The sequence below is a fragment of the Numenius arquata genome, chromosome 14 (genome assembly GCF_964106895.1).
Source record: "Numenius arquata chromosome 14, bNumArq3.hap1.1, whole genome shotgun sequence".
NCBI lineage: Eukaryota > Metazoa > Chordata > Aves > Charadriiformes > Scolopacidae > Numenius > Numenius arquata.
This window is the reverse complement of record NC_133589.1, coordinates 5,987,767-6,007,719: the sequence shown is the minus strand read 5'-3', so window position 1 is coordinate 6,007,719 and position 19,953 is coordinate 5,987,767. Positions and strand designations below refer to the sequence as shown.

The window sequence follows — 19,953 nt, the reverse complement described above, 5'->3', positions numbered from 1 at the left end:
CTGGTTCACTGTCTTACTTTTTCTTCTGTTTTAGGTGTACACCTAGAGACGTACACGTGACCAAACAAGCAGCACTGTCTAGAGGATGGGGCTAAATGACCAAAACTCCTTTAACACCACAGCTCTCAATGTTGGAACACCCTTTGAAGAGTTTTATTCTTCTGGTGCAGCTAAAGTCAGTTTTAAAGGCAACTGTGCAGTGATGTAGGTGCATACAAGGTGTGTGATCCACCGATTAGGCTGTAAGATTTGGGCATCAAGAACAGGCTAGAATATGCTACTAAGAATAAAGGTGCTGAAGGTGTTTTAAGAAAGGCAGGATGAAGGAGAATGTTTGCAGTCTAAAAAATAATCTTTAGTAACTGTTTTAAGTTCCGTGCACAGAAAAGCATAGCATTTTTTTTTTTTAATCTACATGCCATTTCTAATAAGGATTCAACATCTGGACTATAAAAATATAATCATGAAGAGAAAAATCTATTAAAAAAGCAAAACAAAACTCTTGAACACAGAGCCTATAAAATAGAGGCGTGGGTCAAAAGCCCTCACTGACGCAGCTGGTTTTCAAAGAAACGGTAGTAGCTTTTAGCAGGAGGGCAATTGCTGAATAGTGCTCTGCACATCCTGAGTCAAGATAATACAAATAGCTGCCTGTGAGAAAAATGGATAGGCTAATGGCCTCTCCTGCTCTGGTTAACAGAGCAGGGCTATTCAGAAATGTATGTTGGCTAGGGCTTTTTTTTGGTGTGCTTTGCTTTTTGGTTAGGGTTTGGTTTTTTTTTCTTTTCATTCTCCTTGATCAGCTTGTTTTTACAAGTAAAAAACTGTAATACAGGAAACCATAATGGAATTCTGTTCTGTGTCATCTTTTCCCCTTTTTTGACATGTCACCTTTTAACCAAGTGGCCTACTAAGCTAATGGATGAATGACATTTGTTACATCGCTCTACTGGAGTAGATGAATCTGATGTGTTCTCTATTATGGTAATAGTTCAAACATACCTTGCTTCCAGGGAATAGCTGGAACAGATCAAGAGCTCAATTCAACATCCAAGTGCTTAAGTTGAAAGTCATGATTGCTATTTGCAAGCTGTTTAGGGTTTTTTTTTCCTGAAAAAAACCTAAATTTATTGACTCGAAGGTTAAAAAACCGTGGACTCATTTTCAGATTAAAGAAGCAGATGTCATGGGCTAGGAGTGCTTTTGCCAATAGTCAGATTGTCATCTAACTTGTGCAAACTTTTTTTTTAACTAATAATGTTTGAGCAGCTTAAAAGTCTATCATCTGTTTCCTTACTAATCATGTGATGTTCTATCAGACAGGCAGTTTTATTGCTGTCATTTCAGGCTGCCTGAAAATGCCAGAAAGCTATAAATGTTATACCTACATTTCTCTATATTATTATTATTATAATTATTATTCACAATAAATATTAATTCAACATATTCACTTATTAGGGTAAAACCCCCAAATATCACATATTGTGCAAATTATACATATATGCTATAGATAAAATCTAGCTGTAATTACCTTTAAGCTGTGTTTTAAACTCACTATAAACATCTGTATTCAGACTGAACTTTTAAAGGCAAGACTCAAAGCCCACCATGATACAATACTAACACTTTTTAAACCAAATAGAGAAAAAATTACAGTGAATACAGTTCTTCTGTGTATAATATTATCCATGTATTTTATATGAAAGATTCTAGATTACATTTTTCTTCCAGACTTTGCATAGTTAGTACAGAGATTACTACTCGTAACCTGCTAATTTAAAAACAACAGGATAGCGTGTGCGATGGGCCATGCACTTTTGCTTGTCAATAAAAATACTGTTTGTTTTTACAGCTATTTCTTTTTCTAAATTCATCTGTGTGTCTTCCAGGTTCCTCAGAGACTGTTCAGATTCCAGAAGTTTTTTCTTCAGGGATTTAATGGACTCTGTTAGTTCTTCAACTTCGCTGACCAACCTGAACAGAATTACATTAAGTAATAAAAAAAATGAGCAGAAGCCAGTCTGTGTTCGAAAACACATATGAACTGTAATGGGAATAAAGATCAACAGATATAGAATCAACACTCAACTGCAAAGGACCTCAGAGATACTTGGTCAAAAGCAAAGTTCACTTTCACAGCTTCTGTACAGAAGTGATTTAGATAGTACCAAAAATGTCTTTTGCCATTAAGCACAGTGGAACTATCCATCCTCACCTTCTCCCACTCTGTAGGACACTTGTACCAAGAATTAAGGTTGAAAGGATGAAAATTGTTAAATAAGTCACCCAGTTTGACTGGATCAGCATTTTTTTAAGCCTGTTGCCTGATATCTGTTCACTGGTATAAAACTCCGGTATTAAAGATGATACTTGCACTAGAGATCAGAAAACAGTCTTTACTTTAAAACCATATAAGCTTTTAAAGAAGCAGTAATGCACCATTTTAAAAAAGCGACAAACAATTTTTAAAGAAGCACATTATTCCAACTGAAAGTTGGTTAGGTGCTTTGCTGCAATCTACCTGAAGAGAAGGCACATATTTACTTCCTGGGAAAACAAGATCCCTGTGTGCTATGCAAACTGAGTAACTACAAACAGTGTAACTCTGGCAATTAAACACATGCCCATTCAGCAAAGGACTTGCATGTGTCCCTCAATCCCATTAAAGGCAATGTACATACTGAAAAGCTTTCACAGGAACGCTTTGCTGAATCAGGACCTTAAATGAGTGTGCCTGAGATGGTACGAAGCATTTGGATTAACTATAACTTCTTCCTCACTGTATAAAGAGCAGCACATCAGCTTTAAATGGTAGGGAGCTTTGCTACAAGGATATTGTAAGCCTGCAAAAGCTGATTCCCCACTTTTCCTAAGGGTAGGAAAATGTGAAGGAGGAGAATCAATTACAAAGCCTATAATGAGATCAAAACTGACAAAAGCGACGTTCAGACCTTTAATTTGAAAGGATTTGTTGACCTCTGGTTTTAAAACGGATTATTACTGAAAATCAAATGCCACCAGCCCAATGGTTCATAGTACTGAGGATTTGTCTCAGACTATGAATATGTGCAGCCTATTTAAATTCTCAGCACTTGAAGCATAAGTCATTCAGCACATAGTCCACCTTGTGGTGAACTTCTGCTAACAGCAAAAGGGTTGCAAATGATCCACACACTGTCAGGTTTTTTGGGATCATCTAAATGAAAAAGAAACCACACAGTTCAGAGAAGAGAGAGTTGTCTAACCTGACTTTTGGATAGAATGAACACCTTGGAGGACCTGTTTAATAGTGTTTACCTGAATTGTGCTTCATCTCTGCAGAGGTCTACGTTGGGCCTAAAAGACCTGTCATACAGCCTTGTTTGAGCAACTTTCATCGGGGCTTCTTTGTCTTTGATAGCTTGTTTGAGAGCAGCAATGTTAGCTTCTTGATATCCAATCTCCTTAAGGATCTAAAGAGGATACCCAAGAAAAAGAACTGTTTAAAAAAAAAAATACACATTGTCTCTGTGCATGCTATACATCTGTTCGAAGTCCTAGTGAGCCAGTTAATAGTTTCGACCTCCTATTTGGCCAGAATATAGAAGAAATAAAAGTATTAAAAAAAGAAATAGAACTACTCTTATCAGATACTAAGCTGAAACAAAATAGTGTTTCGTACCTGACATGGATTAAGACATTTTTTCTAGAGGATAAATCTACTTCTCAAAAGAGGCTATCACAACCGTAGCCAGCATCTCAAGAATAACACTTACATTTTTCAAATGATGCTCTAGTTTGTGTTTTGTATCATACAGCTCCTCACAGTGTTTGGTAAAAGCCTCATTAACAGCAGCACATTGCTTCCTCATGTCCTCAGATGTATCATGAAGAATATTGTCAATCAAGTCACGAAGATTGATGGAAGCCAGTTTTTCTCTCTCTGCCCTATAGATGTTGTCATGACTGAACTTGGCCCATGTCTCCGGTGTTGAGGCACTGGAAGAAGAGGTGAATGGTATACAAATAGGAACCTTGGTCTTTTGTTCAAGTTGCACTTAAGTTCTGAAGCTGATCTGCACTTAATCTGAAGCTGGTTCTCTCCCTGCAAAAGTGTGGCCAACCTCTATTTGTTTTTGCTGTTGCATGCAGTCTAGACTTATCATGGAGGAAGAAGATTAATCCTTTATAAAATTAATAAACTCTCATTCATCTTTTGACTTCTGAAGGAAGTAATACATGACACAAAATCATCCAAAGTTCTTCCATCTTTAGCTAATACTACAAAGGCAAAAAAAAAAAAATGCGTATACTTTCGTGTGCAAGCACAAGCAGTTAAGTTACCAGCAGATAAACTCATAAATATATTCAAGCTTTACAGCCTGTGTCTACTGCAAAACAAAAAGAAACAAGATCTCTGGTTATACTTTGCCATGTTGAGCAGCAGAAGGAACTACATAGCACTTGGGACACTGTGCCATATGAGCACTGTCTGAAAGGGAGGGAGAAACAGCAAAATTTATTACAAGTAATAGTAATCCTCTCTGTGTAGCGGAAGCATCACACACCTTTCCCAAAAGAATGACATGCTTGATGATGTCAAATGGTAAGTCTCAATAGGATTTAGACCAGGCTTTAAAAGTATAAAGCAAATTATTTCTGAGAAAAGCTTCTACAAACTCAGTCTGTGTATAGTGAACCAGCTTTGCCATCAGTGGCGTGCCATGCTGAGATGGCAGCACTACCTTTACTATCCATGTAGCTATTTTAAAGCTATGACATTGTATGTCCAAAGCAGAAGCAATGACATCTTTAATTCAGAGCAGCATTTACAGCTTTCACAGATGCAAAAGATGTATTTTATCTTACCAAGGCTATTTGTAGAGGGTAATAACAGTAACTGCTCACCTCTCTTCAAACTTCACTGAAGTAGGATGGAACTGGATGTTGGTGCTCTGGTTACTGTATCTCCCACATTTATCATCAATGTTGTATGTTTCAATTTTGTCTGACCAGTCTATTTCACAAATCTCTTTGTGTTCTCGATTTATTCTGAAAAGTCATCATTATCACACATAGTTAGCGGAAAACAATACAAATAGCAGAACTATTACAAACATTTGCGAAGCTAGGCTCTGAGCCTTTGTTTTTCAAGGGACAATGAGAACGTAAACTTCCATTTTTGTCCTATCTTAACCAAACACTCTCATAACTATCTGCTAGAACGACAGGAAGTCTAATGTGATAACCACTACCCTAGACCTTCAGTACTGCTCTGAGCCTGCTGAAGGCTTACAGCTCTTATAGCCTGAGACAATGGAGTTGCTGGACTTTGGATTTTAGATAATAATCCTAAAACACAGACTCAAATTTAAGACCTCCCTAAAGCTAGCCTGTATCATTCTCTGAGCCCTTTTATCTAGCCTTTCAAAGACTGTAGCATGCAGACAGTGTAATTTGTCCTTGGAAGATACAGGTACAATGATATTAGGGATATGCTGTTTCGTTGTCAATTAAAAGAGTCACATATTATCAAATTAGTTAAAATTACTTCAGGTTACAAAAGACAGTGGGCCGTTATCAACTGTTAACACCAGATGTCACTGTCACCTAAGGAATTAAAAAGATGCTGCTTGCCGATGGTAGCACCAAACTGATTTAAAAACAATTATAAAACGCAAAGCCTAAACTCAGTAGATTATTCTCATACTCTAATTGACATAACAGAACTACTTTAAATTATTTTGCATTTATAGACATTCTTTCTAGAAATGATATTTCATTTTATCTGGTTGAATAGCACAAATTGGACCAGATTAAAAAATTAATAAACTAAAATATCAAGGTTTCCAGCAGTATAGTCCTTCATACTGATGCACCTTAGGATTTGGGTAAAATCTTTCCAAAGGGCTTGTTATAAATTTAAAGCAAATATTCTTTTTGAAATGCAATGAACATTCATACTGATACAGAAGATAGAGCGAAGTTTCATATTTTAAGTTCATACTGACATCTGGTGGCAAAAAAACTCATCTTGAAAGGGTCCTTTGATCAGATAAATTATTTTAAAAGCTTCTATACTACAAATATACCATCAGGTGCAACAAGGTAGAGTGATATCCAGATAATATTTTTATTGCACTCAAGTTTAGTGTTGGAAAATTGAAGAACTGAATATACATACTGGAAATCAGGGCTGAAAATCTAAAGCATGGCTTTAGGGCACAGCTCTTACCTTACCTTACCCTACTTGAGAATCCTGAAGTTTCATCACTGAGTAGCTCTTTTCAGGTTTAACTGAAATTCATGAGGCTCATAAACCTGGCATGGGTGTGAACTTTATCCAGGGGGCATTGTACCCCTGTATTTCAGGAATTATTTGGCTACATAAATTAGCTGCTAAGGTATTGTGAAAAATGTCTTACCGCATCTGGTTGCGAGCTTGTATTAAAGTTCTTTTCAAAAGCTCCTGGATACTTCTGATGAGATCAGCTTCCTAGACAAAAACATTGAGACATCTGTGATATCCAGTGCAGTATATGCTACCCTGCAGAGCAATTTGATTTCAATGGTTGTGGATAAATACTTAAATCTTCCACTCATTACCCACTTTTACCCTATTATTGCAAGACAAGATCTTCTGAGGAGTTAGCAGATACGGAGGTAACTCAGCTGTAAGTCTAAGGCGGCAGCAACACTTTGAATACTTCTAAAGCCTGGGGATTCGTTACTTTTCATATTGCATGTATATTCTATGAAAAAAAATCTATGTTCTATCAGATTAAACAGAATATCTGAATTACTTGCAGCCTTGAAGTAGGGGAAAAAAGGCACCAGCACCACACTCAGCAGGAGACCAGAGTCACTGCCTCGCACAAACACAATGTACCATTTTAACATGGAGCAGGACACTTGTCTGCCCTGAAAGCACAACCTCGGGGGTCAGAGGCTGCTGCCTGGCACCAGATTGTGATACAGCAGATCAGCTTCTCTGGCAAGACAGTGGCTTCCAGAACCTGCTGCCTTATTCTCTAGTAAGCGTTTTATCTGTATGCAAGACAGAGGCTTCCCATCAGATTCCTGCAGATCTCCAAAACCACAGTTTGTCTGAACTATGGTGATAAGGTGCTATTTAACATAAAGGAGTGGCAGTACCATAATATTCTGTTGGCCTGACTCCTTTGAATGCTTTGTATTAACTAAAAATAGAAGTTACTACTCTATGATTTAAACAGTCACTGTCTGCTTCAGCAGGTATAGGAAAGCTGTCATAATATTAAACCCAATGACACTTACAGCTAATTTTCCTAGATCTATTTATTCCAGAATTCAGTTTGCCTCTAATGATGGACGGTATCACGGACTGCAGAATTATCTCAAATATGCAGTGTTGTTTGCAGGGTTAATTTCCTCTCAGTTGCAAGACATGACTGCTCAAAGTCACGAAGCTTTGCCTCACCCTGGTAACAGATCCAATGTCTGAAGTTTCAGCTCAAGCTGGTTTTAGCAGGAATGTTCATTTCAACACAAACATGATCAAACCAAAAAAGGCCACACTTTCTAATAATCTCTTGTTGAACAAAAAGCACTGGTGCTCGTTTTTGACTGCAATAATGCTGCTTTAGGGATTAGCTATCAATGCTCTATGAAATGACTTTACTGACCTGGTGATCACATATTATTATATAAAAGCCAGTCCAGCAAGCATTTTCTTTTTTATTATTTAAAGGAATTTAATATTTGAGGCTCAGATATTAAAAAGAGCTTTTGTATAGGAAAAAACTCCTAATTAATTTTTCTGGTTTACATCAATGACAGTGATCCAATGACAGCTAAGGGAGTATATACTTACTAATAAACTTTATTCCCAGAACACTGCTGCACTCGTTGATCCTTGTACTGGTTTTGACAAATAAATGAATGTGTGTTTGCCTGCAGTGTCAGTTTCTCCATCATAAGAAACCAACAGGGACCATAAAAAAAATAAAAAATTATTCCAAATGGAAAAGGACAATCACGATTGGAAAGAAAATATTATTTTTAAGGCTCTAGAAGAGAACAATTAAAATAAGTACATAGTGGAAGGTATCCTTTTACAAACTGGGAGAACACTAAAACTCACTTCCTGCAGGGAGGAAGTATTACAACGATGAGTTGTCAAAGTAAAAATTCTAAAGGATTTTAAAGGGTTAGAGAGATCCAGCACTTGAAATTAAATTTATAGTAATTGATACTATTTTGTGTTTGGTAGTGAGTTTCCATGTAAATAAAGGGACAACCAGTTTCCTGTGAGTAATGTGCACAATTTTAAATGAGAAAAGTCTTCCTTTAGCAATTAAGGTGTCTCACACGGAAAGAGTGATATAATGCAAAAATAAAGAATTCCCTTGTTGAATGACCTAAAATAAAATTTAAAAATGAATTCCCTGTTGAGGAGATATGTATTCAAATATGACATTTAAAACTGAAGATAAAGTTCTCATAATTAGTGGCAGTCTAAGACCAGTTAAACTGAATAAGCAGGGATAAATGATGATGAAGTTTCAACGCTTATCTACTTAATGATTTGTCTTAACTTTTAAAATAGTTAAAAAGTCAGATTGTGTGGCTGGGAGGAGCTGTGGCACTGGGTTGAAGATGACGTTCCTTTAATCTAGGTTCCTTATTCCTAGCTGTACTGTCAGACATCGCAGGACAGTCCAGCCTGCTGCCTACCCCTAGCTACGGCTGGCTCGTGGGGTTGACATGGGAGAGGGTTCGCACTGCATGAATGTCTGCCAGGTAGCACTACCTGCTGAGGAGCAGGAGATGGGAATCTCATACACCACGAGGAGGACTTATAAAATGCCGTATATGCTCCTTCACATTTTCTTTGCAGAGTAAATTCCATCAACAACCATGGCAGAGCAAGCTGCAGCCAGGAGCACAGCTCACCTGGGCTTTGTGATTTCAGCCATAAAAGTGGGGGTGATTCCACACTAAAACCCTGGGGGCAGATCTGGGTTTTATCAAGTGACAGAATGGATGAACTTTATTTAGTCTGAGCGCAGAATTGTGCTGGCAATTCATTTGAAGGCCCAGACTGTATTAAGAGAGTAAAAAAAGCATGTGAAAGAGTTTTAGTAACTGGTAACAGCTCTGGTTCAGATGACAACTTAACTTAGGTTTGCATTTCTTCAGTTCATAAGAGGACTTGGTGGATGAAATATCTTTTTTTTTTTCCTCATTTTTTCTATCTATGTCTTCATGTGCTGTCTATTAAAATGAAACACTGTCAAATCTGAATTGATCTTGGCTTCTTTTCAGCTGTCTTCTCCACAGTTAATACTAATAATAAACCTCTGTTATTATAAATGGTTGTCAATTAACAGGGAGAGAACATTTTATAGTTTAGCATGCCATTTATTTTTATTACAGTATTTAATGTTTATGATGCAAAAGTTGGATTTTCCTCAAATCTAGTGATAAAACCATCCCAGTTCATGACTTTGTAAGTGCTTAATTAATGGTGCAAAGAAAATGTTTAAGAGCAGATGTTTGTGCCTTTCACAAATTTACAAATCCTTTTTTTTTTTTTTGCAGCCTGTCTTTTTACATCAGTGACTTGCAGATGTCAGCAATGTCTAAATACAGCACCCAGGGCCAGAATAAGACAGTGAGATAGCAGCTAAGAGGAACTGGTAGAACCCCGTGAGAGAGGCTGTGCAGTCGCCCTTGATTACGAATCCAGCTGCATCCATCCATCAGTAACAACATGACACCAGATGTCCCACACATCAGCACAGCAAATAAAAGCAAGCTAGCGTACAGCTCTCACTAGATTTACACCCCCAAACAGCATGTAACAGGAAGGCTGTTACTCATTACAGCTGGGAGCGAAAGCAGGTAACAGTCTTCAAAATCTCAGCTCTGTGACCGGCCTTTTTCCTGCTGGTCTCCGAGAGTCATTTGAAAATCGACCATCTGCAGATGTTGAAAATAAGCACCACACTCTTAACTGAGTTGCCTATGTACAGAACTGTCCTACTGTGCACAGGTTCACTTGGCAAAGCTACAGATCAGGGTGTTTGGAAATGGTATTCTGTTGTTTTCCGTACCCCATTATTGCAGTTAGCAGCAATACATACATATGTATACTTTTCCACTTTTTTAAACTTTAATTTTACACAGTTGACAGGATCTTAGCTGATGCTTTTGTCTTCAGCATCAGGGAATAGCTGGGGCTGACTTCATTGTTGAAGCAAACACACAACAAATCAACACTCTGAGTCAAACACAGTTCTAGGGTAAAAACACTGTGTAAATATATCTGCTTATGCCACAGTCATATCTTACAGTCACAGTTAATTAATCTGGGCCCTGGACATGCAGAAATAACTTTGAAATGCAGAATATATGCACTTGAAACGTAATCTATTGACGGTATACCATCATGTGGCAAGTCCTTCGCTAGAGCTTACATTTTCAATATTAAATGCGTGCACATAAACATACTAAACTCTCATTAAACTGATGCAAAGGGGATTCAGAGATGTCATATAGGTTATGAAAGTCAAACCTCATACAAAACAGGTGTACGTGCTGCTTTTTCTGAATTCAGCTATTTTCAATGCAGCAGTGCAAATAAATAAAATTATTCTACTTGAGAGGTTTTATCTTCTTTTTAGTCATCAAAGATCCTTCTTTGTTGAAAAAACCAATTGTGTCCTTCAACTTCTTTTCCTTAACCAGAACTGCATTAAGAAAAGATTAATGCTGTTAAGTGGAGTCAATGAACTTCTGAGTAGCACCTGATTTTACTAGGCATGTGAAGAGCTTTCACTTAAATATCCTCATTCCTCATTCCAGCAGTAGCTATTTAGTGGTGGTATGTATCACAACAGATGATCTAAATATGACTCCATGCTGCAAAGCAAATAGGACAGACAACTTGGTGCAAAAACTCCTTAAAAGAAATGGTGTGCCAAAAAATAGGAACCACCCAAATCTTATCTGGATGCATAAAACCTCCATCAGAGATAGTTCTGTTTTCTTTGTGAGTCATCTGAAACTATTCCTACTGACCAGATAATGAAAGTGCAATTACATGCAGAGATTCAAAACTGCTTGTATTTGACGTTGTCTCTTTAAATGTCATCTGCCAAGGGGCTGCTGAAAGGTGGTTATCTCAGCAGGATGCTCTGGGAACTAGAAAATGTTCTTCATTCCTGCAGAAAGCTGAAAGCTGGGAAAAACCCTATGTCCTGTGAAAAGCTTTTCCATGACTATGTGAAAGACAGTCCCGTGTCCAGACACGCTCTTCTCCCCATTGCAGATTCCCCCATGCTCCAGACGATGGGAGCTGGCAGGAACATGGCAAAGATACCAGAGAATGACGCCAGCAGAAGCCTGAGCTGCTAGTAGGAGAGGAATAATTTCAAAGGAAGGAAAATGCCCTAGAATATCAATTAACTGCATAATTAAAACTGCAAGGAAAAGAACGTCTGTTTCCTCACACAGCTGACTTACGGAAACTATTTCTTCTTTTTCTCAGTCTTTGCATGGGAAGAGAATAAATTACTCCTGACCTCTCTTGCATTTCTTAAGAGAGTTAAGATTAGAAAGTGAGTGGACAAGTAAGCAGCATTTAGAAAAAGTATGTCCGTACTTTAGTGACAAAATTTGCATAACTCCTCCAAATAAGCAAATGTGGTAATGCAGAGCTACCAGTGAACTGGGCCATTAACTTGGAAATCTGCACAGTGAACAGTAAGAATTCACGGCAGAGCAGCTCTAAGTGTCAAGAATTATTAGTCAGTTTTGCAGAGAGTAAGAAATACAAGGTACCACCCGATTTCTTGCGGTGAAAGAGGTATAGAGCATAGCTGCTGCTTAAAGAGACGGCAAAGCTATTTGCTGGCTATTTTCTATCTAAAAGCTATTTGCAAACATTCGTGCCATAAAATCTATTCCTCTGTGAAAATGGGAAGGATTTCCTCCAATATTATGTAGTTCTCTTCCTTCTGCTCTGCAAAGGTCATTGGCATGGCAACAAAATCTTCATTTCTCAAGAGTCCATCTGCTGCTGGTACACACGCCTCATCTGAACTCACATCATTCTTTTTTGATGACATCCCACTTGGCTGTTGACGGTCTGTCGTCACATGCAGAGAACCACAATTTCAGGTGAAGAATTAGCAGCAGCAGCAGCAGCAGCAGCTGGACTTCTGAGCAATGAACAAACTATTCTCTGAGATCAGAACAGAAATCCTGTTTTTTTTTGTGTAAATTGTACATTTCACAGACATCTCTAAAACATCAGCTGCCAATGAAAAGAATTATTTTTCTGTAATCTAAATCTCATAACAAATCACACACTGAAATATCCTATAAACTAACTCTCACATGTTTATATTTTTGACTGGAACGACCTCTTAAATGTTGATTACAATTCCACAATTGTACACAATTCCTATTAAAAATACTGTAAATATTATCATGCCATCAACTATGTAATTTTCTCCAATATTTTTCTAACAACAAATATTAATCATCTGTTTTAATCGGTAACTCATCATGAATCAACTTTCACAGTATACTGGAGGTTGCAGGCAAATAATCATTAATTCATTTGTGGGACACTAGAATATGTATCATTCCAGAATGAAAAATGACCCAGAACCTGTTCTCTGTAACATGTGCAGCCACAATAACTACATCAGGTTTCAAGGCAATCTACATGCAGTGCTGGATCTCGATGACAGATAACAAAGTGTCATCTGGAGTAAAGAGTCCTCTCTGGGAGAAAAAGGATCAAGCAATTTTCAGGAGAGTCTCAGGCTTGTTGAAGTCACACTGTGAGAAATACCATCTGTCTGTCGTCCCCCTCCTCCCCCCACTTGCCTGGAGCTGTCATCTCATGCAGGTGTCACACGACCACATTGTACAGTTTGGAGAGAGCCGTGCTGCTGTCCTGCAGGACATTTAAAATGATGGTTTGTGTTGAGACGCTGTAGTTCAGTGTTGGATCACCACCTTGTTGTGAACCTTGGCAAGACTACAGCATCAGACTCTGTGGTAAAAGGTAATGGCAGAGACTGCCAGATGTGGATCACTTCAGCATGGAAACAGGCAAGGAGCATCTCACTGGTTCTGAGTAATATGCTCATAGGGTACTGCAGTTTTAAAGCATAACCTGCAGAGATGAGGGGACTTTACTGAGGCTGGAAGAAGTTTAATGCCAGAATAGGAAGCCCATCTTGGTTCAGGAAACCTCTGTTTTGATTTTGTTTGGATCTGGTCTGAAAGAGGGGATCTGGTTTCCTCTAGTCATACTCACATAATTTTAAATACCTTGTAAACAGAGGAAGGATTTTAAACAATCCTTCTTAAATCTAGGAGTGACAGACACAGAGTCCAGGCTGCCAGGAAGGGGCACTAGGCCTCTGTGCATTGCCAGAAGATACCTTCATGAGCTGCAGTTACCATCTACTGACCAATCTCTTCACCATTTTAGAGACAAGGGCTGCACTAAGAGAGGGCTGCCAACAACGCTTAACATCCTAACATCCTGCTCACCTTCAGCAACTCTCTCTCCACCTCATCACAGACCAGGTCTGGGGCTTGCCTCCTTTCTCGACACTGCAGATTATCTGTGGCAATGGTATAGGGCACCTCAGTGGCATCGAGTGCCCTTTCTAGCCGCAGCTTCTGGGCTGCCAGCAGGCGGGTCTCGGCATCAAGGTCCTCAATCTCATTCTGGAGCTGGGCCTTCCAGAAGTGTATGTCTTCCAGGCGCTGGCCCACGGCAGACGTGGAGTCCTGCTGGGCACGTTGGGCAGCAGCAGCAGCATACTCAGCCAGCTCCTTGGCCTCTGCCCGGTCACGCTCAGCCTGGTCGCAGCTGGCGAAGGCCTTGTGGTACAGCTCAGAGTTGTTCAGGTGCCACTCGGTGGGTAGGTACTTGGCGATGCGGAAGCCAGCAGTGGCCAGGCCGCTGGAGGAGTCAGTCCCCGTGTTCAGCGCCACCTCGTACACCTTCATGGGTAGATCGGAGGCGGGCACCGTCTGCGGCGCCGGCTCCTTGGTCAGCAGGACGCTGGGCTGGGCCATGGCGCCGGGGCCTCCCGCAGGGTCAGCCATGGCCCCCGGCCAGGCCGCGCCGCGTCCTCCCGTCGCCGGGGCAACGGCAGCAGCCAATGAGGAGGCGGGTCCCCCCATCGCGAAGGGAAACCCGAGGCTGTAAGCGGGGGAACTGCCCGCCCCTCGTTACCGCACAGCGGCAGCCGCCAATCAGAGCGCGGATCCGCCCCGAGGGCGCGGTGGATAGGGGAACACCGGCTGCCCGCGCCCGCCTCCAAGCTGCTTGTTGCTATGGCGACGGGGACACCCAATGGGGAAGGCGGCTTGGCGGGGGTGTCATGGCGGCGCCGGGCGGCCGCGGGGCCCCGGGGCAGGAGGGTTTCCCGACACAGGCCATGGTGCCTATTGTAACGCTTCTGATTCTCATGTGGGACTGTGTCGGTGAGAACAGTGATACGCCGGAGTCTCTACATTGCGTCCTGCCTCCCCTTTGTGCTGAGGAACTTCTCTTCCAACCGCCGCCTGTGCACAGTAACACTTTTTCCTGGTTGTTTCGAAATACAAGAGGATCCTGACAGGACTTCAGCCCGGTTCCTGCCCAGGGAGCGGTGGAGGCGAGGGGGAGGCCCTGAGTGCCCCTCCACACTTACGCCTCAGCCCAGTGACCCACTCAGGTGGGGGGCAAGGCTCTGTGGAGGCCCCGAGGCCCTGCATGGGGCCTGCGGTATCCGCTGGTCTTCAGGCATTCAATTTAATACATTTTTGCACATCACTCCATTTTTATACCCCATGTTCATTCTTAAGACAATTTGTGTGACTCTGGCCTCGTCACAGATCAGGTGCATGTGAAATCCAGCTGCAACGGCATCCCCTGTTTAATTTTCACCTGGGGAGATACAGACTTGTAAATGCTTGAATTCTATTAAATTTTTCGGGGTTGCCATCACTGTGCAACAAGCAAAATGAAAGGCTGCGAGGGAGAGGCTTCTCTTCTGTGCCCTTGGAGGAAGGAGGGGAAGATGCTGGAGAGCACGGTGACAATAGAGGGCACTCTCGTTCTTGCACTGAGGCAGGTCCTCTGTCTTCAATGTCATTTTGATGTAGAAAATCAAAAGGAAGAAAAAGCCATGTGCACTGCAGCCTGCCCGGTGTCATCCAGGCTAATCGGCTCCTTGGGTGTTGAGGAGAGGGATGCCTGAACTGCATCGATGTGAGCTCGGCAGGTAACACACACACACTACAGGCCTGGAGTAATGACTCCCCGGCTCCTGAGAGGTGCCGTTTGCACCGCACAAACTTCTGCAGAAAACACTTTGCTGTATGAGAGTTTGCTCTAAACTCACAGAAAGTCAATGGTAGTTTTTCCTACGGGGTCTGGCAGGACACATCCAGCAAAGGCTCCTTTCCACAGAGACAGTGTTGAAAAAGGACATTCAGTCCCAGCAGAGCTAAGAAATCCTTCGTCTTCCCTTTTGCAAATATTATAATGTATTTGTCCCTCCAGTTAAACAGCAGCAGTCAGTTATCACTTTGCACTGCTGGTCACTGGAATGACACCCTTTGCTTTCCCTTTGCACTTCATTTCTGTTTCCTTTTTCATGCATCTTTCCTCTACCTGGAACTGTCCTATCTGTTCCTTTTCTTACATTACCCCCAGCCTGTACTTTTCTTGCTATTTCCTCTGCTTGTGGCCTTCTCTGCATGATGATCTATGCAAATTTTGCATTTTTAAAGTACAGTAAGTCTACAGGAAAAGCCCTGCTGAGCTATTCAGAGTGAAAGTCCTTGGTATGGAAAATACATTTTTTTAAAATAAGGGCAGCAACAATTTGCTATTAAGTAGGATTTTTCTCTGAAGGTTTCACAAGAGCTTTTATTAGTGTCATCTTATCACAACCCATTCAGTGTCACCCAGGCAGTTTTGAAGGTGGGTCAGTTAGGGCTACTATGGGATGTGGCTGAGGTTGCAAACTTAGCAGCTGAGTTCTAGGCCCTAAATGTGACTAGTAACTGATAATCTTTTCCAACAGGGAAACGCTGCACAAAAAAATAGTAAAGTCTTCCTGATCCAGTGCAAGGATTACGTCAGTAAGCAGTTTTAGAGTTGTTATCGCAACTGGTCAATTTTTCCAAGGACCAGACCGATTTCGGAGAATGTTTGTATCAGGCTATGTTTTGTTTGGGTCTTTTTGTTAGTGTAAGCCTGCTTTCAAGTGCTTACAAATGCATCATGTCCTAACAAGCTGCATATCACATTGTTTGAAGAAATAAAAGCAAAACCTATTGGCACCTGGAAGTTTCAGGAGTTCCCTTCATTATCCAAGGCAGACCCAGGGACCCTGTGTTTCAAAGCCATTCTGACAGCCAAGTGATTTAATATGCCACTGTAACATAAATTATTAACAGCTATTCAAGATGTTCTCAGAGCACAAGATGACAAAACATACTGGAAGAAAAGAACAGAAATGTTTTTCAGCTCAAATCTTTTGACGTGCAATAGATTAAGATTTCTTGTGTCTGGAATCCTTTTTACAGGAAACTGGTTCCCCTTCCCACAGCAAATGCTCCTGTTAATGTCAGGTGCCTGATGAGCTTTTTGGCCTGCTGCTTTTTCCCTTCTTTCTTTCTTTTTTTTAAATAAACCTGGATCCAATCTTCATGTTTGCACCTAATTCCTCCTATGCTGCTGTCTGTAGGACAGACTGCAAGCTGCTTGGTGGAGCAGTATAGATCTTGTGCATGGAGAAAGGAAAGATTTCCTCTCACACCCCAGCAGCTGGAAGGTTCACAGAAGTACTGGAAACACTGTCCAAAGAAGGTCTGGGTCCTTTAACGTATTCCTCCTCCTTGTAAAGGAAGTCAAAAGCTTGAAAATGTGACCCACTGCCATCCCAATATCTCTGAAAGCTGAGGCCAACACATGATACAGTATTCTGAAAATTTGCTTTTCAAGCTGTGTTGATGCTTTGGGGGCTGCACATGGGGACCTGCTGAAGGGAGGAACCCTACTTACTTTGTTGTTCTAAGCTTAACAAAATCTCAGTCCAGAGCAGCTATATCATGGCTGCTTTCTTGGAATTAATAAACATATTTACTAATTCAATGTTGTCCCATCAGCAGAGAAATCAGGAACAAGATCAACAAGACAACCTGCCATACATTTTCTTGTAGAAGAAGGAGCTTTGTTCTCATGTTTAATGTAGGGAAACCTTGCTAAGAATGGAAACCCCGTCACAAACCGTCTTTAGTTGGCCAGGTATAAAGTGTTCTACTGCAAACAGGCTACAGACTGATTACTTGGGATAAATACAATCTACTCCCCTTCTCCCCGCCAGCTCTGTCCCAATTTCCACGGAGAAAATATCTGGATGTGCTGACTGGCAGGGAGATGTGGTGCCTCTGCATCAAAAGCAGCGCAGTCACTTTTCATATCTCTGTTGTGAAGTGCCAAAAGATGTTTCCTCTCTCTCAACTAACGTAGTGGGGTGGGCAAAGAGAGCTGAACCACTTTGCTGGGCGGCTGGACTTGCTGTTAGGCTTTGAAGTGCTCACTGCTAACAAATAAGCAGCCATGCACAAAGGCAAGCAATCAGTCACACAGTCAGGAAATACCATCTAGCATTTAGCTGTTATTCAGCATTTTGCAATGAGGGGAAAAAACATAGCTGAAATGGAGTGGTAGTACATTAAAGTTTATATGGTACATTAGAGGGGCATTGGCCTGACTTGCCCATTCTCAGGACAGACTTGCTTAAAAGAGTGATCTCCCTTTTTTTCTTCACAATGGACATTCTCATGATGAATTGTCTGTGAAGCATCCAGGGGTTGCTTTCACAGCATTTTGGATCCCAGACCACAGTCCTGCAGTTTGGACTACTCCCATCACATAAAACTTCACACCAAAGACCCTAATGGTGCACCATTTTACATCCAAGAAACACTGCATCCAAGAATCCTGATTTGTTTTCTTACCTCTGTATCAGGCGAATATTCACAAAACCGATTCAATTTATGTACTTTTGTCGTATTTGCAGCTGTTTGAATGCTCCAGCTTCTTGAGACATTTAATAGCCCTTTAAACTGTGGGTTTGCCTCTCTGAAATGCAGCTTCTCACCCACGCTCTGACCAAGGAGAACTTGCTGGCAAATGCTGGCCAGGTCCGAACCATTAAAGGCACAGAAGCTAGATGCCAGGCTCTTAAATCTCACAGCTTCCATGTCTTCTCTTGGCTCACCTGGGTGCAGCACCTGATTCTCCATGTCCACGCTGACCAGGACAAGAAATCTTGGGCTCAAACTGGGCACTGGCAGAGAAGGCTGCGTGAGCTCCAACAAGGAGGGCTGGGACAAGGGATGAACCCTGGCTTTCCCAGGGCATTATGGCATTGCAAGGAAAGGCCTATGAATATCACGGGCTGGGAAAGCTGCTTCAGAAGAGCTCTCTGCTTGAAACAGAGGCCAAATTCTGCTCATGGCGACCCACTTGTTAGAATTTGGCTCGGTTTTACTGAGAGTAGAATATCAATTTTCTTTATTTAATATAGCATCACTGTACTTTTTATCTGCTGGCTGCATACCCTAGTGATGAGTACCTTAGCAGGGTGATAGATAGAAAACACAGTGTATTCATCTAGATGATAGATAGGGAGAAAATGTGGTGAATTAGTTCAGAGAAGAGAAAATATAGAGAAAATACAGTCAATTATTTTACATAAGGCACTGTCTGGTACTCACAATCCCTGCCTAAGAGCAACAGAACACATGAATAAAAAGATTAAAGAGTTCGGAAGTGAAATTTTTGTTTTAATATCAACATATGGGCAAAATGTTACATTTCAGCTTAAGAAATAAACATACGCTAGCCTCAGGAGCACTGATGTTCAGCAAAAGACTGAGACCAAAGGTTATCTAAGAACACAGGCATTGTTTTTATATTGCCTCATATCATTGAGATTAGAAATGTCTCTACTGTTTTGAATCTAATCACCCCTCCTAGAATTTGATAGATTCAGATAACATTAATTATTTGTAGCAGTATTAGCATTTCTTTTTAGAAAGCAGTTATTTCACAAACAAAACAAAGCATAAATTGAACCATTTCAGCATGGATGAAAACACCATTTAAAGCTTCATTTCCCAGCCTTATATCTTGGAGGCAGACTGTGTTTGATTAGATCCTTCCAGCGGGTGAGATCAGTTTGAGTGACAGCTATCTACGCCAGATCGACGCTGTGTTTATTTGCATTTTCCACCAGCTCTGGGAGTTTGCACTTTCTCCTTCCTGAAATCCGTCTTGATGGGGCAGCATTAGACAAATCATTTTAATTACAGTGCAGGGACTGGAGGCTTTTCAGAAGGTCAGGGTCTCTGTGCCGACAGGTTTGATTAAAAGCAGACACGGGTAAAGAGACCAGAGTTAGATGGAGAGCAGTCAGTCTGGGCCAAAAGGGAGAGGGATGGCAAGTAGAGATTGTCTCACCTCCACGACCCCCTGAGGTGTCCATCTTCCCAGAGGTGGGAAGCCAGGACCATGTGGCAATAAGAAAAGTGAGGGCATTTCTGCTTATACAACAGCAGGGATATCAAACTGACAATGTGCATTGTACTAAGACTTGGAGGTTGAGGATAATTAGTTAAAATCCCTGCCTTCTCCTTTCCCATCCCAGTCAGAGCTGCCATATCTTCTACAGCAGTAGGGAGCTGATTTGCAAGTTGGGATCTGCTGCCCTCCCGTTATGCCAGGCGGGTCACTGAGGAAATTCAGTAGCAGTGTTGGTCCAAATCTGCGCCGGGGTGTGACTTTTTTGGCAAGGAGCTGCCTGCCATGTGCTGCCAGGCATGAGGACTGGAAGCAGGAGCTGGCGAGTGCCCGGTCAGGGTCTGGCTTGGCAACGTGGGCACCGAGCTGCTGAA

The 19,953-nt window shown here is 41.3% G+C and overlaps 1 protein-coding gene across 1 annotated transcript; it reads right to left on the bottom strand.

The window, feature by feature from the left end:
• Positions 1-1,757: 1,757 nt before the first annotated feature.
• Positions 1,758-14,100, bottom strand: TEKT4 (tektin 4). Its single transcript, XM_074158628.1, has 6 exons — positions 13,537-14,100; positions 6,405-6,475; positions 4,888-5,031; positions 3,756-3,978; positions 3,298-3,452; positions 1,758-1,974 (listed from the first exon to the last, which is right to left on the bottom strand). The coding sequence occupies exons 1-6, from the start codon at positions 14,098-14,100 to the stop codon at positions 1,758-1,760; spliced, it is 1,374 nt and encodes a 457-aa protein (XP_074014729.1).
• Between the last annotated feature and the right edge of the window lie 5,853 nt (positions 14,101-19,953).